Source organism: Atta cephalotes (assembly GCF_000143395.1).
Source record: "Atta cephalotes unplaced genomic scaffold scaffold00007, whole genome shotgun sequence".
NCBI lineage: Eukaryota > Metazoa > Arthropoda > Insecta > Hymenoptera > Formicidae > Atta > Atta cephalotes.
Window position 1 is genome coordinate 6,051,775 of NW_012130071.1, and position 24,542 is coordinate 6,076,316.

Here is a 24,542-nt window from a genome sequence, read left to right on the forward strand (position 1 = left end):
GTACTTACTACTTACTACTTACTTACCTTACTTACCTTACTTACTCTTACTCTACTCTCTTCTCTCTCTTCTCTCTCTCTCTACTCCTCCTCTCTTCTCTCTCTCTCTCTCTCTCTCTCTCTCTCTCTCTCTCTCTCTCTTTCTCTCTCTCTCTCTCTCTCTTAATTTAAAGTTATCCATATAGTCTTTTTATCAATTTGATTATACACCGATGTTTTCTCGATGTGCACTGCGAAGCGAGCGTTATAAAATTTCTTCTCCATGTGTATGAAAAGTGATGATTGTGCAAAGACGACTATTACGACATTTGTAAAGAGATTAATCTTTACAAGACAGGAGAAAGCCACTATAGTGATGATACTAAAATAATGTTATATCTTGAGATAAGAAATATAATAAAATAATGAATTATAACAAATCTTTAGGAACAGCTGTAAGATTAAAAATAAATAAATCTTCGTTCTGTTAACAGCTTAATGAAAATGTAGTGTCACTCATCAGTGCTTTGTTAGTAATAGTTATGAGAAATTAATAAACAAAGTAATATGATTTTGAATGATATAAAATCCAATCTTTTAATTTTAGTTTGGTTTTCTTCTGTTTGGTATCTTTTAATACTCTCCACACAATAATCAGGATTACAAACTTGAACCTCGAAAATTGTATTCAAATCTTATTTCAGAATTTTCGAAATTGTATCAGCTTTCTACATCGCAGCTTCTAGCATTTTCATTTCAACCAAATTGGCCGAAATTTAAAAGTGATACATGTTTATATATTCGCGTATTTTTCTTAAATTTAATTTAGCTTGAATTTTTAATAATAATGTAACTTTTTGCACTAAAAAAATCATTATATATAACTGGTTTAATGATTTAATGTTTTATGTATAAAATCATAATACATTAAACCTAAGAATAAATAAATTCTTAATCCATCAAAAAATTAATCGAAAAGAAGTTCTGTGATTATAAAAAAAAGTAATATTATAATAATGGTGAAAGTGCTGTCTAATCGAGATACGCTATTATGTACAGAGTATGCTCGGTAGCAATATTTTAATAACCCGGATTTGAATATAATATGATTAATATGAAAAAAGCGGTGAAACTTAAACAGAATTTTTATTCAAGCCTGCCCGCGTTAATTAATGCCCCGTGCAATTACATCCCGATTGCATCTTAATTCGCACTTTCACTCCCATTAGGGAGCTCCTATTAATTTTTTACGCACCTATCAGTTCCGTCGCTTGCATCTTGTAGTTAATCGACAGATACAGTGTCACGTCCATTCCGGGCTTAGTCAGGATCTGCGGGATTTTACGGATGCTTTGAATATCCATAGCGCATAAATTCTCTTGATCGCCGCATTTCTCGGCAGGATTCGTCGTCACGGTCACTCGGTCTGTTCCTATCTCGTCAATATCACGCTGATCAATAGCTTCCGCCATTGCTGCAGGATTTTCCGAATTGCCTTTGTAGTTGAGTATCGCTGCGCCATTTATCGTGCTCGTTCCACATTCTTTCGCTGTATGCACATTCATCCAGTAGGATCCGATGCGTTTACTCGCTTTGAGGACGAAGTCCGCTCTTTCACCTTTAACGAATATTGAAGACTATTCATCAGTCTCAGCGTATTCGATGAAAATCATGAGAAATCGGGAAATGAAGTTTTGCTTTGAGCAACGGTAAAGTTAAGGTTATCGATCTTATAGTATTGAATATCCTAACTTTCTTGTAAATCTCAAAGGATAAACGTAGAAAACGTACGAGCGAACGCTACTTAAGATTCGATACATTTGAAAGTAGAAGCGTTTAAGAAAATAAATGTTATCATTTGCTGAATTACAACTGAAGAATCAATAATTTTCAAGATTTTTGGCAAGATATTTTTACTGTTTTTGTGTCTAATATTTCTTACGCAATTAATTTCTTAATAGAAAAAATATGAAGCATGTAAATTGTGAAGGTGTTTCGATCAAACGTATTCAATTTTCTTCTTGACAATATCAAAAAATTGTTAAACCTACACTGAAAAAAAATTTTTGAAATCTAAGTAATATTTTCTTAAATAATTAAACATTTAAACATTTCTTAAAAACATTTCTTTACTGCAAATAAATATTTATTAAAAAAGGAAAATAATATTTAAGTCAAATAATATATATTTAAATTTAAACATTTATTTGCAATAAGGAAGTGTTTACTTAGTATTATTTAAAAAAATATTACTTAGATTTAAGAAATTTTTTTTCAATATACACAAAAAAAAACGATAGAGTATCTAAAAATTTATCTAAATAATTTTTTTTCTGAAAATAATTTTGTTAGATCATCAAAATAATTATGTAGAATGCTTAAGCGTTGATGACAACGCTGCAGAAAGTTTTAAAATTGACTGTGTCTGGCAGAGAAAGCAGCTTTGTAATTGTCGTAAAATTGTCTTTAATATGATTGATCTTGCCCTTAGTTCCTCACTGGATCTAAATACATAAAAACCAATCATATTAAAGAATTTTACAACAAATTACAAAGCTACTTTCTCTGCTGAACGCAATCATTTTAGCAAACAGCTTGAGCTTCCTACATAATTATTTTGCTAAATGCTTGAATAAAATTGAATAAAATTATTCTTTTTATATAGCATCGCCATATTGCATTGACGAATTGCACAGAGATCCGATTACAAAGAAAATAAACGAAACTCCAACCTTTAGCTAGAGTAATTGATGTGACTTGTCGAGGCTCTATAGGATGTCCGTCAAGCGCGATCAAGAGAAGCGAATGGCCACCAATGAAAAGCGTCATCGGGCATGCACCAGCGCCTCCGGCATTAGCGATACGAAATCTATGACGTCGTCCTGGAATGACCGTGAATATGCTTAAAGGAACTGCGGGTCCATTGGGTTGACGACCTTTCCCATTGATTAAAAGAATCGCCGGTTTTAAATAATCCTGATTAAACGGTACTTCCGAAAGCGAATGTTGCCATTGGGTCACCAGGATCACGTGATTAGGATCGTCGATGTCATAAAGAGCACGATGGGGTTCTCGAAGATCCGCTTGTCTCACGATCAATGATCCGATAATGCCATCCGTGACATCGGCTCCTGAAAACATTTTTTTTTTTTTCAAAAAACATCACACATACACACACACACAATCAAACATTTTAAATCATAATTAATAATTAATGATCAAAGATAAATTGATAATATAAAGTTAGTATCAATATCACGAATCATTAAATCCATTGTTATATGATTATATTTAATTTAAAACAACTCATAAATCATATCATGAATATCTGCATGAATCATTAAATTCATTATTATATAATTACATTTAATGTAAAACTTAAAAATAAAAACATTTTTAAATTAATTTAGAATTTCATAAATAATCTTTATTTAAAGATAATTAAAACTCGAGAAAATATATTTTTATAAATAAATTTAGCTTTAGTTTATTATTAAATACATTAAACAAATATATTAATTAGTAGTTTAATTCAATAGCAATATTTGCAAAGTATATAAATTTTAATTATATATTAATTTTGTAAATTTTTTTTATCGCGATTTATAAAATATTCAACGTAAATAATAATTAGTTAGCAACCTGCATGTGCATGCCAGAGATGTGTGCCGGGTATGGAAGCACGAAATTTATATTGGAAAGTAGTGTAACTTGGTATTGGACATTGTGTGACCAACGGAGTGCCATCCATGTAAGGCATTTCCATTTGTGTTTGTCCTCGCCAATGCACCGCAGCTGCTTTACCAGGAAGACGATTTATCACATCCACCACTAGGATATCATTTTCACAAACCTGTAAAAGCGTAAACTTGTATGAAAGTTCGCATTTAGATACTTAATCTAAAAAAAAAATCGCTCTAGATATGTTTACTGTGACATTAAGATTGTGTCAACATCAGATCATGCAGAATAAAATAATTGCTAAAAAAAATTTCCTAACAATCGCATGCACTCGTAATGCACATTGAGAAATTAATGCCTAATTAAATTGATATTTAAAAAGATAGTTTCAAATTGAATTAAAGAAGAACACGCAATTATAAACTTGATTATTATTTAATCGCAACACGAAGATATGTAACACATAATACATAAATGTATAAATGTATTTTATATTTATGTAACTATTTTGTAACAGATATATAATATAAATATGTTTTGTAATTATCTTTATATATTGTTTCTTTTTTTTTACTTTAAATCATTGTCACAATGGTATAAATATGTTAAATGTATATATACATAGAAATAATGATTTTGCTATAAGATATAAAATTTTGCTGCAGATCTAAAATTAATTTTGTTGGTCCAAATAATTTATGTAAGAATCTGAAGCATGATTGGCAATGCTGCAAAACATTTTAATATCTTAACAATTAGTTTTGAGTTTCCAACAAAATTATATTTAGATCTGCCTTCAATAAAATTTAATATCTTTTAGTAAAATTATTCTTTCCGTATAACTAATCTATTAAAAACTTCATCTATATTTATATTAAAAAATTTTGTTTTTCTTTTAATTTTACATGTTTTTTTAATATTCGAACACTGAAATTTAAATTTATTTTGAGAAGCATAATATTTATTTTCTTTTTTAAATGCTTTTAAATTCAAATATCAGATTTTAAATAGCATGGATGTTGATATATTGATTTTTTTTTCTCCGTCAAAAATAAAGGTATTAAAAGTATATTAAAGAATATCATATAAAATGTCATAAAAGATTTATTAAAAGCTGCTAAAAGAAGTAATTAATTTGATTCCAAAAAAAGATACTTAATTTCAATCAACATTTCTAAAGCTTCGAAATATTTGCGGCCGAGGAAGAGCAATCAGATGCCTAGCAAAATTTGCTTCACTTCAAAGTGTTCACTCAGTTAAATAAGGCACGTGCACGAGATTATTCCTATATTCATGCAGTATAATCAATTACCAAGAGTATTGAGTACGTGTCTCAATCATCACACGACATTTAATTTTACTACGAGAACATTCATTTTCATGCAATTGCGAATTACTGATTGCAAATGAAGGCATATTGATGTTGACGAAGCCGTCCGATAACCGATGCATGACTCTGTATATGAATTAATTATATACATAATACCTACAATTAACTCAATATTTTTCTAAAATTATAGTCTAAATATAATAATAGTAAAAAAACGTTCTTAATAAAATTAATCTTATATTACTAATCAATTTAATAATATCTATCATTATTTAATATCTCGATTTTTGATGTAAAATTCAAAATGAATTATTCATGAGTTTAATTAATAACTAATTATAGATTTAGTTTGATAATATTCAAACTGATAATATTTATTTTTATAATACCAAATTCTAGAAAGAATGATTTATTAAGAGAATCTATAAATTTACGTAATTTAGATTTGATGAAAATAACTTTGTTCGATTATCAAAATAATTATGTCGAAAATTTAAGCATAAACTTTGTTACAAAAATATAAATAAAAGAGCAAAAAAACCACACACCGGATATCGTTAGCGAAAATCATATATTTAAAAATTCATTAAATTAACATAAATAAACATAAATTAACATAAATAAACGTTTCGAGACCATCTTCAGTATGTAAAATAATGAAATAAGTAATTTTTAAATATATAACTTTCATTAATGACATCTGGCTTTTTTGCTCTTTTATTTATACGTATATTGTATATTAAGTCACGTTTAGTAAATTTAATTTGTTACAAAAAGTTTTAACATTTTAGCAAAGAGTTTGAACACCTCCTACATGATTATTTTAATAGTCCAAAAATTGTTTTCAGATTTGTATATAGATAATTATTTTAATCCTTTAACAAAAAACTATTTTTTTTGTATGAAATTTTCCGTGTCTCAGATCATCATAAAATAGCAAAATGGCATAGAAAATTCGCTTAATGCGCATCCACTGCAGCATTAAAATATAATAACTTTGTATCTCCTACTTTCAATTATTTATTAATTTGCGAATAAGTTGTTATGGAATATGTTTTAATTAAAAAGAAAGGGAAAGTGTATGAGAAAAGTGGCAAGTGATATTGTAAGCAAATTGCGCTTTTACAGTAAACTTCATTGAATTCCCGGCGATAAGTGATGTACTCAGACTATTGATCGGTGATTGAACATCGAGGTCGTACCTGAATACTAGGTCCTGGCATTTGACGATTGGCCGTAAGTATACCTCGTCTCTGTCCATCCGCGGAAATGCAATGATTGGCTAAGCAAGCTGTCTGATTCAACGGACAGTCACCACATGATCTATAAAAAATATCGTAAAGTCATAATTTTGCCTAAAGCATATACATCAAGCAAACATCGAATATAACTATCATGCAACGTACGTAAAATATGTATTTATCTATATTTTATGTAATAATATATCTGTTTTTTAGACATCTACTATAATCAAATTGTTATGCTATCTCCTATCAATGCATAAAAACAAATTAGCGAAATTTTTAAAAAAAGCTTTTTTATTTGTTTTGTACAGATTTGTCATCGATCTTTTAAAAATGTTTAAAAACGCATGAAAATAAATCATAATTGCAATTAAAGAAAAACAATCCAATGACACAATCTAATCACAATGTTTCAATTGAATAAGGCAATTATATGGACTATTTGCATGATTTGTAAATGATGGAATAAAGCGAACTATTTATATTATTTATTGTCAAAACAAATCATCGTCATTATAGATATATCACATGTATATTTTTTAGCAAAATATTTTAGAAAAAGTTATGAAAAAATTACAGATTTTAATGCTGTATTTGAAAGTAATATAAAGTTTGACAATAATTTAAAATCTAAATAAAAAATTATTTCAATAAGAAGTAGATTTTTTTAAAACTAATTAAAATAAAATGAGAAAATTTTCACTCAAACTATATTATTGTTAAATTTAAATAATTTTATTAAAAACTGATTCATACCTAACTTTATTCATTTTTATATGAAAAGTATAAATTTTCAATTTCAGTCACTTTTTGCAAAAACTGTATATTTATCCTTTAACTTTGCACTTATTGCAGGTAGATATGAGGTACCATATGCCGATTTAATCTTCTTGATAGAAATACACAGTCCTGTAACGCGATTTGTTTTGCATGTCGGTTTCGACGGACATTGCACGATTGATCATGGGAGTCTTCCGCGTTACATCAGTTAACGCTTAAGAATTGCATAACGGTTATTATACCGAGTCTAAAACCATTTTTTTTTGCAGCGTTATGCTGAAATAATTGCTACATTGGTTAACGTAACAACGAAAAAATCGCTAATGCAATGCAGCAATGTTGCAATCGCAAAAAGGAACTCTGTAATCATATCATAAAACGCACGTGAAGAGAAATAGATCGTAGTTTCCTCGCGTGAGGCAATTACGATCTGAAATGTGTTTTATTAGGTATACATAAAGATACTTTCCCTTTGAGTTTATTTTTTTGTTTGAATATTTAAATATTTTTCTCGATAAGAAATTTGGAGAAAATAAATTAATGTGACTTCATGTTAACCTTAATATAATAAAGATGTGTGCTATCATTTATAATAAAAACATTTTACAAAATAAAGATAAAAATTATAGAAAATTAACGTTGCGCAATATTTTGTAATATTTTCCTACAAGGCATTCTTGTCTAATTTTTAATCTTTCTTCTCTGATTTGTTTACCGCGCTTTTTCTATTTTTCATAAATATTAAATTATATACAATATAAAATAATATATACAATATAATATATCTCGACTATATTTCTTTTTAAGAAATATAAAAAACAAAATATAAAATAAACAATTAAGGATTAATTAAAAAATGTTTTCCAAAAAAAAATCCTTTAAAAAATTTTTTTTAATTGTGAGAGAAATATAAAAGAAATAAAAATATAAAAAGACAAAAATATTATAATTCGATTATAATTTATTAAATCATTAAAACGCCTTCGATTATCGACATTACTGTGATAATCAGCATGATAATTAGTTATTTGATAAACACATAAAGAACAAAACGGATCATGTGTCTTTTGACGTTTTGCTGAGAAAATTTCTAATCGAAAATTAATAAACCAGAAATTTTTCAAATTAGTTAGTATTCTCGTTATCTCAATTAATATTATAATAGATTCAATCAGAAAATTCTGGTTTATTCATTTTCAATTAGAATTTCATTTAATACCAACCACACTCTTTTTCCAGTGTTCGTAACAAAGTTTTTCCTGTATTTTATATCATGAATATACGGATATTATATTCTCATAAGACAGATGTAAGGCATAAGTGATTTCTGACTTACTTGCTGAGCGATTGAAAGACTTCTAACGTGAGTTTCACTCGACAGATCATAGGCCAATCCAAATGATGACACGGTCTGTCACAGGATAGGAATGTTTGTTCTGAAAAAGAAGGATAGAAAGAGTTAAGAAAAGAAAAAAATTTTTATACTCGAAGCGAAGAAAGCAATTTTCCTTGCCCCCATCAACCAGAGAAAAATACAAACCGGCAATCTGTAGAGATGAAAGTCCAAACTACATAGAAAGTGCCATATAATAAAGAAAAGTTAATGATGCGCATACACATCGGAGTCGTTGCGCAGATTAGAAAGAATAAAAATGCACTTTGCACATTATTACGAATTATCGCTAATACATAGCAAAGCTGATCCCTATTAAAAAACGATTTAAATCGTTTTTAATAGATATTATAATTCAGCTATTTAATAAACATTCTGTATGTATTCAGTTTCTTATATTATTATAAAAATATATTTTAGTATACTTTTACTGTTTGAATAGGGAAAATTGAAAGATTATCAAACTTATACGAAGCACAAGCCTAAATATATCGGCGCGTATAATTTTTACATACTAATTATTTCAACTTACTGGGCCTATAATTGTTAACATGCAAAAACGTGGCCGCAGCGACGATCATAGTAACAACCACCAGACATCGTAAAATATACGTAGTCGGTGTCGTCACATGATGAGGAACAGATTTAGGAGAATACATTGCCAACCAACGTTGTTATCGGACGATAACAAGAGGTGACGGCATTTATTCCTTGTGAGCTTTAAAGATCGACAGATTTTGGATGAACAATTAATTTTTATAAAACATACATGCGTCGATTAAATTACGAAAATTGCGAACATATGCTATTAAAATAGCGAGTATATTTAATAATCAATTGTCAAGGTATCATAAGTTTCTGTTAATAAGTAAAAGTCAATTTTTTAAATTAGATTGATGATTTTCTGCTGAAGACTGAGCCAAATGTCGATGTCAAGAATTAGAAAATGGTGGTGGAGAAAACGGCAGTGGAGGAAACCGGCTCTGAAAAGAGAAGAGTATCCATTTGTACAGATGAAATCGAAAGTCGAGTCTGCCTCGTTGCTTTTCTCGTTCTTGTTAGGCAGACTCCTTCCAGGTCCAGGCTTTAAAACAAACCGTTCATCAATCAACTTTCATGAGACAACCATGAACGAATTGCAAAGATTATATTTGAAAAGATAGATTTAACAGATGATTATTTACTATGACTAATCACATATTGATTTTATCAAATGCTATTTATCTTCTACGCAACTGCTTAATTGCTAAAAACTGTTTCAAATTACAAATTCTTCATTCAATTATAATTGCAAGTTAACAGATCATTGAAAGATTTTGTAACGGATGTACATGTGATGATAAGAATAACAAATAGTAATCATATTTTCTAAATGTGCGCAAATATCTCTATTTTATAAGTAAATAGAAGAAACTCAAAAGAGCAAGTAAGATCAGGGACGTTTATGTGATTGCTTTCGTTCCCGATTAGGAGGAGATTATCACATAAAAGTCACGTAAAAGTGTATTACGTAGAAAGTAATCTAATCTATTGTATAATATTCATATAACGTGTCGTAATCCGGTCATGCGTCTGACATGCAGAATCACATATCTGAAAGTTCTGATTGAAAGCATTATTCACACTTCACGCACGAATTTCACCATAAAAATCTATTTGCAGTACGGGAGCGAATCATTGTAGCGCATAGAATATAAGATAATATATTATTTAAAAAATTCTGTATAATAAATTATTGAATATATTAATCCATTAATTAATTTCAATGTAGTTTACGACTTTTATATAAAATTTGTATTTATACAAAATCTAGAAAATATTTCAAATCTGTGCCAGAGATTCTATCCTGTGCGCAATTTAATTTACAACTATCAACGCACTGCGTTGCTACAGTTTATTTTATTCCGTTTTTTTTTTAAGCATTAGCCTTGTACATATGTAGTCTTCCGTTAGAAAACTCAAGTCATGTTTGCGTCAATAAGTGATCGATGCAACGTATCCCGCAGTTAATGACTACGCAACACGCGGGAAGTTATCAAAAAGCAGCGTATGTTTTTAAATAACGCTATAGAAAAAAATAAACTCAAAAAGAAACGTGACAAAAGGTATCCTTAACGATCATGCGCAAAAAAAAATATAAGAAGACGTATATGAGGAAGAATATAGATCTTTATGTCACTACACCACTGCGGACATTTACGTGGAACCGACACAACGAAACCGCGGATACAGTTGCACTCCCCGTCGTAGACTGATAGGAACACCGAGACTCCGAAATTCATGGCTGGAACGACGTTTCTCTCCCGCTCCCTTTCGCTATTTCACGTTCCTCCTCACTTCCTTATTGCTTTATGACTGAAGTATGCCTATGTACGCTGTGAGGATTGAGTCGCTTACGCATGTAAAAACTATTTAAAGCAAATGAACTCGCAAGTGGACTCTAAAAAAATAACGATTAAAATAGCACTCAGATTGCAATAAAAATATCCACGATAACTTTACGAACATTCGCTACATGGAAATATTAGACTGCTTGCAAATTACAATTACATTACTATCAACGTTTATTTAGATTCAATTACATTGAACAATAGGGTCATCAACAATAGAAAAACATTTACGTAAAAATGATTATTAAAATTGATGATATAAAAACCTTTCCTCTCTCGAATATAAATTGCCTGTAATATTGTTGCAAAAAATCGTTATGACTATGTCAGTATATCGATGACGGATAAGTTAATCGGGATCGATCTGAAATTATTGAAGCGATAAATGACGTAGCATTTTTTTATTTTATATTTTATATCGATCTCTCCATCCATTTGTCGTACACTATTTTACTACTTTGAATTTAATATAAAACAAATGTCCTCAGCTTTTCTACAAATATTAGCGAAAATTATTGATCATTTTTGCGAATAGAAAATAATCTCTCTGAAACTGCTTGCTATTTAACTTGTCTCTATACTAGCTGTTTTTTTTTCGATATGTGGTTTAATCTTGTTTTATCCGTAGAAATAATTAATAATAAATTAGTATTAATCATTTTATCTAAATATAATTGTATGAATCGATTTCTAATTAATGTCTTGTAAATGACAGCTCAATGATGAGGTGGAACGACATTTGTGACCAAATATTTTTCTATCATGGCTAATGAAATCGAAAAATGAAGCGAAATAAAATGATGTCTTAAAGATGCCTAAGGATGATTGGAACAAAATGATTTTCATAAATCACTGCACCACTGTCAATTATCGATACATGAACTCGCCATGTAACGGCCGATATCGTCGCGCACCCGGTAGTCAACTGACGAGGAGGCCCAATTTTGTTGCTGCGATCGTACAGATTGTGACGTATCATTTTCCCTCTCTCGTTCAGTGGTCTAAGTATTCGAGGATCAAGGATTGTAACCAACCGTTTTTTTACACATATCCCCGCGATTGTACCAACGCCTCGCATTTTCTATGTGGCGTTAAACATAAGCCGACCTGTATACCCGAGATATGTGTCAGAGGCTGTGTAACGAGTGAAAGTTCGCCTCCCCCCCCCCTGTGATCGAGGGGGGGCGAACCTACCATCCCCGGCACTATAGACTCCAGGTTCCATCTCCATCGGCCTATGCGAACACTTTCATCTCCTGACCTTTCTCCTGCTGGTCCAGCCGACGTATAGATTTCGCTTTCACTGATGCTCAATCGATTCCACTCTTACTTATGTATGTGGATGGACAGAAACAGTCATCACGCTACTTTATGGAAAACAAGTGACGTTTCGCTTTAACAGGATATGCTTAAGCTTGCGATTCTTCGGTCATTCACTGAGATTGCGACATCGTTGCTCGATCGAGCGAAATTTTCTAGAGAGAAAGATAATTTAAATGTACCTGATATTTTAAATGTACCTGTATAACAAACTCAGATGAAATCAATGAATTTGGTTATTTGAACGGAAATATACCTCGCGAACATTGTTATAACATCGTATCAAAAGAACTATTCAAATTAACACAATACGTATGTATAAAACATATGTAATATAAATACAGTTTTTTCTTGATGCGCTATTTCAAGATATAAAATCAATATTAAAAAATTTTCTTTTTTAGCAAAGAAAAAAAGAAAAGATGAAAGAGATATATAGATATTGTTTATTAAGCTCTGGAAATATAAAATTAAATAATTGATAGACAATTGATAAAGTAAAACCTATAAAAAATATATATTGAATTAATAGAAAATAATAAAAATTAATTTTAAAAAGAGAAAAGGAGAGAAAGAAATTGTGGATAATAAAATTTATTATCTATAATGCAATGCCTCTTTTTTCTAAAGCTATTTTTCTAACAAATCTTAAATTTTTTTCAAACAAGACCGCTTCTCTCTTTAAACAATCAGTGAACAATTTTTAATTAAAAATTATTATAAATGTATAGCAAGCAAAAGAATAAAATAACGAATGATGTAAAGCTAATTAAGATATGTTGGTTCACTTAAGTTTACAAAGATTAAATAAAATTAAAATTTGTGAAAACGACATAGCTTTGCATTTTCTCTGCGGAAATGAATTACGGATAACATACGAAACAATAGAGAAAACGATTGTATTTCCTATCATCGTAACAATTTAAGCATTTTCTCTACATGTTGCAAACAAACTTGTTAAAGATAGTAGACAAAGGAAAGATTAGTTTTGAAGATTAATAGTCGTGTGAACCTATAAAGGTAGTGCAATGAGCTTTCTGTAATAAGCCATTAACATAGAGAACAAATTTACGGAAGTATCTAAAAATTCAGCTAAAAATCTAAAAATACAAAAAATAATCTGAAAATAATTTTATTGGACCATCAAAATAACTACATAAGACTTTCAAACATGATAAGCAATGCTAAAAAAGTTTTGACATTCCAGTTTGAACGTCCTACATAAATTTTGATGATCCAACAAAATTATTTTCAGATTTGTATCCAGCTAATTTTTAGATATTTCAGTAAAATCGTTTTTTCTATATGTCAATAATCAGAAGTCAGGAACAATTATAAGCGAGTCAGCAGTGTAACATAAGGCAGTAATAAGTCAATAAGTGACTGACTGCGTGGAGATGGCTAAATTCCATTTCTTATAATTTAAAATCATTATGTTGATTATGTTAACTTAGATTATGTTATGACTGATCAATTATATGTATAATGTATTGTTTGTTCTGAGAATTACCCTTCTAATTGACTGAAGTATAGTGACATAACGATCTTATGTGATTAATGCTGGATGTAAGTTTTTTAAGATTTATGTAATTCTAACTTATCTCTAATATATATTATAAGTGGTAAGTAACGGCTTATTGTAAAAAACTCATTATACTTCGAAATTGATATACTTTAAAATATTCCTGTCCCCGAATTTAATCTTTTAGTAATCTTAATAATATGAAGAATAATACATGAATAAAAACTTTTTCCACTGCAATAATTGGTAATTAATATTTCATATAGTTACGACAACCGAAGCAAACATATCACAAAATGTGAAATTTCTACGTTTCTTTTACGTGTTATTATCTAATGCATATTAGATAACATTAAATTGCATTATATAGATCCGTAATGATATTAAGTTATCTAATCGGCATTTTAAAAAACGATCATTATCACGTCATGCCAAGCAAATATTACTTCCTAATTTTGTAAGTAATATCTATCATGAATAATAATAATTTATTTCTCCCTCTTATTTGGCATCTCTCTCTCTTTAATTCTATTATATTTCCGTCTTCATTTGTCTATGAAAATGCAGGAAGAATTAGTAATGCAATTATTCACTGTAACTTAATACTGCTTGAATATTGCTCGAAGTGAAATTGCTCAGTCATGAAATTATCGAAGTCATCAATAAGAGACTGAAAACATTATTTATCACGTGAGAAAGTGAACGTATCCCGAGGCGTATCTTTCTATTGCGATAAAAATACTGTTCTGTTTTCTTTTGATAAATTTTTGTTTTAATCGTTATACTAAGCAGCAGTTGAGTGAAAATTTCTCAGATGTAGAAATGTTTTACTTGATGATTTCTTGCGTTTAACAACAATTGATTTCTTTCTGTGAGTCACTGAGTAATCAAGATTTGATGTTAAAAAAGAGATTAATAATTTTGACATACGTGTATATAATAGAAAATGTAATCTCGAATATATACCTAAAGAAAAAAATATAGCAATAACAACTATAAACATACCAATTATACAAATTTTATATGCAGAATTAATATGCATACTTGAATAAATTATTTTATCTCTTCGCAACTCGGATCTTTAAAGACATCATCGATATTTTGTGTAGAAGAGCTATTACTAACGAAAGAGTTGAAATTCATTTTGCCAGCAGAGGATTCTACAATAGTTACAATATGAAATAATTTATTCGCTCTATATAAGTATACATTAATTCTATATATACAAAGCTTGTATAAAGGTTGGAAATATTCTCATTTTCTGTATTGTGTTCAATCTAACAAAATAACAAAATATATTTTCTACTTTTGTTATTTATCAATTTTCGAAATAAAACTCTCGGAATATCAATGTGTGTATCACAACAGTTGGGACGGTTTCGGCGTACACAGAAAAACTTCACTATGTAATAATTGACGCTTTCACTCGTTTAATTTGACGAAACGCATCTCTCGTACTTTTCACAATCCATTAAATACAAGTGTCTCGTACGTGTATTTCACTAATACAATTTCTAGGAAATAAGTGGTTTCATATGAGAGTTACATTTACGCAAGGCTGATCGCGACGATCGATTCGATTATCAAATATTATATATTGCAAATGCACAATCACGTATGTGTATACGATACATCGATTACCTATAAAAAATGCGATATAAATCACAATATAATCATCGATGAAACTACGGAAATTATATACGCTCATTTATTCATTATCCAAGTAATACGACAAATAAAAATTGACAGTATAATTGTAGCACTTTGTCGATATAATTAATCAATTCATCTTTCATACATTAATTATTTCTTATGCAATTTATGTATTTGATTAGCAAATACAAATTATTACGAGAAACTGGAATGAATCGGAATATTTTTACGCGTGATTTGTAATTTATATTACAACTGTTGTAAATGTCAAAATGTGAAAAGTTAAAATAAAAATAGTTCAACATTATTATACACAAATAAATAATCTTTAAAATAGTTATTAAAAGTTGAAAAAATATTTTTTAAGGCTGCTAACAATTTCACAATTTTCTATCCTTTATTATAATCAATTTTGAGAAGCTGATAAAACATATTTTAGATTTCTTAATCATTTTCGATAAATATTGGTAATATAATTAATTTATTGTAAAAATTGAGATTATTAATTTCATTTGTTTAATTAATTTATTTGTTTGCTAAATTGAATGTTTTAATATTTATTAAAATGATAATTATAACTACACTAAAATATTGAATTTTTTGAAGAATTTCAAAAAGTGGTATTATAATCGAAGTAATTTAAAATGTTTTAAATATATTTTATACGCAAATAAAAAAAACTGATCTCATTAAGATCTTGTCTCCTAATTGTACAAATAAATGACTATTATTAACAAGCGAGTAAAATCTTTTAGCAAAAAGATTATAAAATTTCTAGCACTTTTTTAAATATACTGGTTTATAAGGTACAATTAAAATTATTAGAAAGTAAAACATCGGTGAAATTGGCTGTCAAAAGGCATAAGCAATCAAAGGATATGGCACGACAGATACTTCTTTGAAGTATAAAAGAAGAGAAAGTGAAAGATATTTAGTCAGTACAAAAAAGTATTGACACTTTGACCACTGTTACATTACGACTAATAACAAATTCAACTCTAAAACAAATGCATCTCTAAAACGGAAGTGACATTGAAAAGCAAAATCATATGTGCGTATATATCGATATTGCGATATACTTTCACACAGGATTCCCTTTTTATTTTTGATACATTTTAGCAACATTTATGGAGTGACATAAAAAAAAGCATTCTTCTTTTTCTTTCTAAATAGAAAGGATTGATCAAGAAATTTATTGCTATATAATTTATGCTATACGTTACGGAGTGAAATTAAGGTATGAATATATTATATGAATGTATTATTTATGAATACCGTATGCTTGTATTACCAGGAAAGCTGTACAATATATATTTATATGTACAATATATATTTTTTTTTATATCCAAATATGTTCAACAAAGATGACCTCCAAATGATAAAAATATGATTTTAAAAATACTTATACTTAAATTCAGTATAAAGATACTGCTAAAAATTTATGCATATAATGAGTATAAAAGAAAATTAAATTTACTTTAATATAATTACTTTCTTGTATTCAAGGCATTCGAGTCTTTTAGAGCTATTTAAATGCATATAAATGTGTATACAAAATAATCTTTTAATATTATGTATGCATTGACTGTTGCATTTCATTGATATACTAAAAAAATACATTTGCATTTTTTTGTGAGAAGGCAAACCACTTTTACAAAGTAACAAAACTTGAAAAAATAAAAATAATAATTACATATAAGGTACACGATTTTTCTGCATAAATAAAACGTAAAATTGCAAGTGAAATTTTATTTAATTATATATTATTTTAAAAATATATAATATCAAGATTTTTTTCTTTAAAAATAGAAGTATTTTATATTCTGCACATAAAATAAAAATAAAATTCTTTATTTATTATTTATGATATGAATTTATCAATTTATGAAAAAGAGATCATTGTACATCCAGATAAAAATATTATTAGATAAATAAATTATCTTTGTTATACTTTTGTTTTTATAGTAACAAACTTTTTTTTATTTTTTCGCTATTTCAAAAAGATAGACTCTTTATCCGCTTTCCATCAGATAATGTTAAGATTGATGGCATGTTTAGAAGCATGACAATACAGTACAGTATGTCAAGTTGTTATAGTAAATGCTATCTCGTATATCCGAGAAATGTAGCCTCTAGCAATCAGCATCCTTGCAGTAGAATTAGTAACGGAGATGCAAATAACGGTAAATTTTTATTAAGATCATTCACCTCTTCACTATCAGAGTATTTCAAGCATGCTTAAAAGCAACTTGTAGATATATCGTGCTTCGGAATAGGAAAGCTTCTATATTTCTTTTCCTATGGAAATCTTTCGTAAACAATTTTGTCAGTAAAACATAATGAATATATTTTAATTCTCATCTCAAAATTTTCGAAGAGAGAGAAAGATTTATAATTTTAATAAAATTAAAAATATTCTGCTCTTTGAGTCATGTGAGAAACAATTTGATAATATAATATATAGTTAGTTATAGTTGATACATACGAATTTATATAATGTTGATTTTTTTAATGTAAATTTAATCTTTTATTTATTATTGTAATGAACTAAGGAAGACAAATCGAAAGTTTCCTACATATTATATTTTAACTGAGTAACACTCTAATAAACCATTTTATATTTTTGATCTAATTATTTGCTCATAAATTGACTTTTTATTACCATTATTTGCATTGCAATCTTACTCCATATCTCCATGTCATACTTTCTATTCTATTTCTTTTCTTATAAAATTCTTTTTTAATAAAATATTGATAAAAATTGATCTTTATTATGATATTTTTGTATTGTATACTTTTTAAATTTATTTTGGATAAAATTAGTCAGGAAATGACTATAATATCGCACTGATTATAAATATAAAACTAATAATAACATAATAAATAATATTAAAAAATAATTTTTCAGTTTCTATTCGAATTCTTTTGTATATTTAATTATGAAATAATAATAGATGTTTATATAATTTATATGATAATGTCCCGAAAAAATATTTTATATATAAATTATATATATAATTATATATAATTACATATAACTTTATATATAACGTAATATAATTTTACATATAAGTTTGTATATAATTATATATAAATATATAAAATTATATACAATTATATAAAATTATATACATTTTTATGTAATTTTATATAAAACATTTATTTATCAAAGCAAAAATATAAAACATATAGATATTAAAACATTTGATTATTGGAATTAATTGTTTGGAATGAAATTTATATATATTGGATTGCCGGAAAGTTCGGGCCGATTTTGAAGGAAAATTGAAACGTAGAAAATTTAAATTTTAGTATACATTTATTAAATTATATAGGTTAGTTGGCACAAACTTTCCGGACAATCCAATATTTTAAAATTTTTTAATGAACTTTTTGGAATACATTTGTTTAGATAAATATTATATTTTCATTTTTTTATTTGTTTAAATACTTGTATTTAATACAATTAAATTATATTTATATTTGTGAATTTATATTTTGAATAGATTACAACAAAAAAATAAAACAAAAAAAAATCTGAGTAAGAACTATTTATCTAAATAAATGTAATCCATAAATTCAAGCGTTAATAAAAAATTTTGAAGCAAGAACAATTAAAATAAATATATGTAATCTTTCATTATCAGTTATTCCTTTATTAGCAACGTTTTTATTTTTCTGCTAGAAGTGTTACGATATCAAAAAAGCTATACCAAATATAGCCGTACAAGACGATCTTTCAATCTGATATTTTAAAATATAAGCTGAATGCTTCGCGATAAACAAAGAAAATTGCTCTCATAAATAAAGCACAGGGTATATATACTTTCATCTCGCATTTATGTCTCAAAATAGACGTTTTTGCTATTGATTTTTTTAATTTTTCCTTCTATGGACTTTTACTTACCTGGTATGGGCGTGAAGTAGATGATGGTCGTGACCACAGAGCTCAGACCAACAAAAATCCCAAATCTGAAGAGCATGGTGTACCTGGCGGATCGGGATTTGTTAGCTGAGATAGCCAGAGAATTGTGAGAGAGCGTGGAAAAGCAAGCCACCGAGAGAAGGTAAGGACTGTCCAGCGTCGTTGCCGCGGATACACTAGCGCTGCTTGAGCAAGTTCATTGCCAGAGAGAGAGTCGATTCTCGATTAATAGAAAGATGTTTCAGTACGGAAACACTATAATGTGTATGTCATGCCGTTTATAGTTTCTTGGCACGGAAGAGATTATATACATGTATTTCCTCGAAGGATCTGCACGATACCTATTTATCTTCAGGGAAATCGTGAACTTTGTGACCTTTTCGCGATAGTATCCTTTTTACTCAGAGCATTTCTCACGTTATTAACGATATCGCGAAATACTGTTAATTAATTAATTAATTAATTATTCTGATAGCGCATATAATTTATATATAAATTTGTAAATTATGTTCTTCGCAAACGCGAAAATCGGAATGATTACATTTTGTAACATAATCGCTTCTTTCTAGAATTATATTAGAAATTTAAGATAAGATAAGAAAGATATTTTGTTAAATGTTTGTTTGTGTATAAATTTATATTTAATGATGTTACTTCTTATTTGTTTCTATATTTTATCTATTCTTAAAAATTCTTGCTAATTTTTGAGATTATTTTCTGGAACTATTTCAATTTATCTCAATTATAATTTTTTATTTCTCATTTATTTCTCATAAATTGTATATTATATACTTTTTTATACAATGTTTATACAATATATTTTTTCAATTTATAATTTATTCAATACCTACATAGGAAGAATGGTTTTGTGTCTAAAAATTTAGCTAGAAATCTGAAAATAATTTTGTTGGATCAACAAAATAATTATATAGTAGAACATTGATAATGCAAATAATGCAAAAAGTTTTAACATTCTAAGCAGTTTAAGCGTCCTACAATTATTTTGATAGTCCAATCAAAAATATTATGATTAGATTTGTATGTAATAGCTAAATTTTTAGATATTTCAACAAAATTGTTCTTACGAATAATGTACTAAAAAAATGAAATTAGTTAAGTAACAAAAGTCAATGTGAATTGAACTTCAAGAATTAATAAAAAAAAGAGTAATCAATAATACTATGTTTATTTAAATTTTTCTTTTTAGTAGATAAAGTCGACACAACTCAAGTAAGAAGTTGAAAAGTGATGATATCATCACATGATATGTTTTTTTTTCTTTTATTTCTATCATTCAATTCTTTAAAATTCGATAACTATAAAATCACATAATGAATGAAATTATTTCTAATATATTTTTCAAATTACGTAATTTTAAAAAGTCATGTATTTGGAAACATTTGGAACAATCCATTACGTGATTTACATGTTTTAATTACATGATTTCATGCAACTGTGTGACGTGATTTTTTTTTTAATAGGAAACGTTTTAATAACATTTTATTGATGTTAAAGACATCATTAAGACATTATTTGATATCAATTTGCTATTGGAAAATTTCGTTCTATCTTTGTTTTTTTTTTTGTTTAATATCAAGGATAGACCAACTGTCTGTGTTTCGTAAAAGGAAATTTTATTTAATCTTTGAATGCTACTCATATTTTTCTTACATTAACATTCTGGATGAAATTCACATAATTAAAAATTGTTTACATTTTTTTATGTCTTCTAAGTTGCAAAATGTAGAATAACAAAAATAAATTTTAATGTAAAAAATAAACTTTAAACAGTTTTAATAAATGTTATTTTAAGCATAAAACTTTAACAATAAAAACTTTAAAGTAATATAAATTGGAATTAGCACTTAAGTAAAAATACAATAACATAGAACCCGATAAAAAAATTTTCATAAATATATATGTATATATATGTATAAACATACATAAATATTAATAAACATGTTGTAAACATTAATAATCATATATGTCCATACATGTTTGTCTCTCTTTTTTTTTAAAGTTACCTTTTAGTGTAATAGAAATATTAATAGTAATGTGAAAACAAAAAAAAATTAAGAGATTAATTTTCACACTATATTTGTTTAAAAAAAAATCAAGTTTGATGAAATGTAAAAAAATTCCTTATGTATAATTATATATAAATTAATAATTGTGTATGAGCAATTTTTTTTATATTTCTTCAAATTTGTTTTTTTCTGTGAAAATGCCCTTTCATTATTTTTTTTGTTTTCACATTATTTTTATTATTTCTATTACACTAAAAAGTAATTTTACAAAAGAAAAAGAGATGTATGAACATGTATGGACATATTTCATATATGATTGTAACATGTTAATTTTGTATGTTTGTGTATATTTATGTATGACAAATTTTTTATCGAAAAGTTGAAATATATATAGGGTTGGCAAGAAAGTACTTGCGTTTTTTTAAAAGAATGCTGAAGCCAATTTTTTTGTATTGTACAACGAAATAACTTTATTTGATGATATAAAAATCTAAGTGCGATTTGACATCATCATCATTGGAAAGTTTTTCCATTCAAAAAGTTTTGCAATGATCGAAATAAATGGTAGTCCGAGGGTGCAAGATCAAGTGAGGGACAAGTAGCAACACATCCCAATCAAGCCCCAATAATTTTTGCCGCATATCCAAAGATGTGTGGTCTTGCATTGTTATGATGAAAGACGATTCCTTTGCGATTCACTAACTCTGGCCGTTTTTCTTTGATTGCTTCCTCCAGTTTCATTAGTTGTTGATAGTAGACGTCTAAATTAATCGTTTGATTTCTTGGAAGCAGCTCAAAATACATGACACCTTTGAAATCCCACCAAATTAATAGCATTATTTTTTTTTATGCAGTTCGGCTTTCGATGAGATTTGTGCTGGTTCAGTTAGACTTAGATCATGATTTTCGATTAGTGTTATTATAGACGATCCATTTTTCATCACCCGTAATAATTCACTTCAAGAAAGAGTCGATTTTATTGCGTTTGTAAATCACAAATGTTGATTCGTTGAGTTATGTGAATTTCTTTTAATTCATGAGGAATATCAAACTTTTTAACGACTCCAAAACATTTCGAGTGAACAATTTTCAATTGTTGTGTGTGATACATTTAACCTCTCTTCTATCTCCCGCATACTTATATAACGATTCGATTCAATTATGCTTGATTTGGTCATCATCAGCATCAATAAGTCGACCGGAATATTGATTATCTTTAAGTGAAAAATCTCCAGAACGGAATTTGGCAAACCAATGTCGACACTGTCGTTCTGTTAAGGCTTCCTCACCATACACAGTACATAACTTCTTATGAGCTTCAGATGCTTTCATTCTATTTTGGAAAAAATAAAGCAAAACATGACGAAAATGCTCATTTTTACACTCCATGTTTAAACAATTGCTGAACAAAAACTAAATGTTCGATCGATGTAATTTTTTTACTGAATAAAGACTAAAGTTCAGTTGTCAAACAAGCATATAATTTTAATACATAGAAGCGTCAAAATATCAAAAACTTCAATCAACACCATCTAGTGAACACCGCAATTACTTTCTTGTCAACCCAATATAGATAACATTAAATGTATAGATATTAATAAATTCATTTATGTTTCTTTCACATTTATGTCTCTTTTATGAAGGACGTATCTAATATTTAATATTTGAAAACTTTAATATTTTTATCTTTTTAAAATTACGCATTTAAATTTTTATTTATTTTACTTTACTATATATTATTAGATGTATATATTTTTTTAATATATCACATCCACAGATAAATATTCATTAATGATACAATTATTCCTAATGTTATAGAAAACTTTCATAATATATATTTGAAAAAGTACTTTTAAGTGGGTATTCATAGTCAGATCTTATATTCTTAAGTACGGTCTTAAGAAGTCACGAACCAATCAGAGAACTGCATTAGCGTCTTAAGACATTATTTAAGACGGTCTTGAAGTAAGACGATTATGAACATCGGCCTTATTATTGAAAGCAACAAAAGAATTGGAAATTAGTGTATCATGAGCAAGCATGATGGCGATACCACCGCGAACAGCTGTGAGCTGAGTTCAATTCGCAATGGTGCCATTACACCGTTTTGCACTTTGGAGTAAATGCAGTAGATGGTCGCGCTTGGAATTACTTTGCATTTAAAGTTATTTCGCACGTGCGAAAAAATATTATGATTAAAGTCTCGAATCAGAACTTCAACAAGGTGTCCGCATCTGGAACATACGTTGAAAAACGCTAGTTTCATAGCGATTGATGGAGAATTCACAGACATAGAAAGCGATGATGTAAGAAATAGGTTAGTTTATACTGTCGGGTACGAATTCGGATAAGTAAGATTTTGATGGATGATGATGATAATATTTGATATTTTACCGTAGCTTATTCGATTCCATACACGAGCGCTACGAGAAAAATAAGAGTCACATTCAACCGTATATAATAATTCAATTCGGTATTTCGACATTTCAACGAGTTCACGATGAGAATAAATACACTGCGGAGGCTTTCAATTTTTTTCTGCTGCCTAGAACTATACCGTCAAAAAATAGACATTTTCTTTGGCAGATAAGGTCACTACAGTTCCTGACTATGTATGGATTTGATTTTAATAAAGTATATATGCATTGTATATATATTCGTTATAGATATTATTTCTTATTAGCAATTTTGTTTCATAGATAGCAAACTGACATTATTCGTTATTATTTTGATTTCAATGATTTAAAAATCTCAAATTATATCTAATATTTTATTTAGCAAAAGAATATATATATGTAAAAATTTTTCAGCTTGCATACAATGGTATTTCGTATCTTGATCAGATCGACAAGACACTCTTAGAACAACAAATACAAGAGAATACATTGTTCAACAACGTGGAACAATCTCTTTCTTATAAGGAGGAAGATGATTTTAAAAATGCAATCATTCAAATATTTGAATGGCTAAAGACAGCTAGTGATGAAGTAGAGTCTATTAAAGTTGAATCCCCTACTCCAACTTTGCAATACTTTATGCATAAAGAATTAAGAAAACGTTTCTCATATTTGGACTTTCTCTGGGAACAATGTGGTATGATCATGCTACTCTTTAGGAGATAAACGTTCAAATATTCTTTCAGAATTTTTATTTTTATAATTTTTTAGATAACTGTGATTAAATGCCAGAATCGAGACAAATTCTGGAACAGGAAGAAGGCTCTATATTAGAAAATGTATTGCTTGAGTCATATGTAAGTTTTTCAAAAGTATTCAACTTTGATTAAAAAAAAAAAAAAA

At 27.9% G+C, this 24,542-nt stretch overlaps 2 protein-coding genes across 2 annotated transcripts in view; one reads left to right on the forward strand and one right to left on the reverse strand.

Moving 5' to 3' along the window:
* LOC105626957 (laccase-4-like) overlaps positions 1-9,065 on the reverse strand; it is a 12,528-nt gene extending 3,463 nt beyond the window's left edge. Inside the window, exons 1-6 of the mRNA XM_012208247.1 lie at positions 8,939-9,065; positions 8,350-8,449; positions 6,192-6,312; positions 3,621-3,831; positions 2,711-3,109; positions 1,234-1,596 (exon numbers count right to left, since the gene is read on the reverse strand). Of these exons, the coding sequence (XP_012063637.1) occupies positions 1,234-1,596; positions 2,711-3,109; positions 3,621-3,831; positions 6,192-6,312; positions 8,350-8,449; positions 8,939-9,065 (1,321 nt within the window). The remainder of the gene's footprint in view (positions 1-1,233; positions 1,597-2,710; positions 3,110-3,620; positions 3,832-6,191; positions 6,313-8,349; positions 8,450-8,938) is intronic.
* Positions 9,066-19,221: 10,156 nt separating this feature from the next.
* On the forward strand, positions 19,222-24,541 carry LOC105627011. Its single transcript, XM_012208294.1, has 4 exons — positions 19,222-19,322; positions 23,468-23,549; positions 24,054-24,336; positions 24,411-24,541. Exons 1-4 carry the CDS (start codon positions 19,222-19,224, stop codon positions 24,422-24,424), a joined length of 480 nt encoding a protein of 159 aa, XP_012063684.1. The 3' UTR covers positions 24,425-24,541.
* The last annotated feature ends 1 nt before the right edge of the window (position 24,542 follows it).

Excerpts from the sequence above, each read along its gene's own strand:
- LOC105627011 (XM_012208294.1), top strand. The coding sequence starts at position 19,222 with ATGGTCGTGACCACAGAGCTCAGACCAACAAAAATCCCAAATCTGAAG. Across the intron at positions 19,323-23,467 it reads GCTGAGATAGCCAGAGAATT|GTGTCCGCATCTGGAACATA; the intron begins GTGAGAGAGCGT and ends AACTTCAACAAG. Across the intron at positions 23,550-24,053 it reads CAGACATAGAAAGCGATGAT|CTTGCATACAATGGTATTTC; the intron begins GTAAGAAATAGG and ends AAAATTTTTCAG.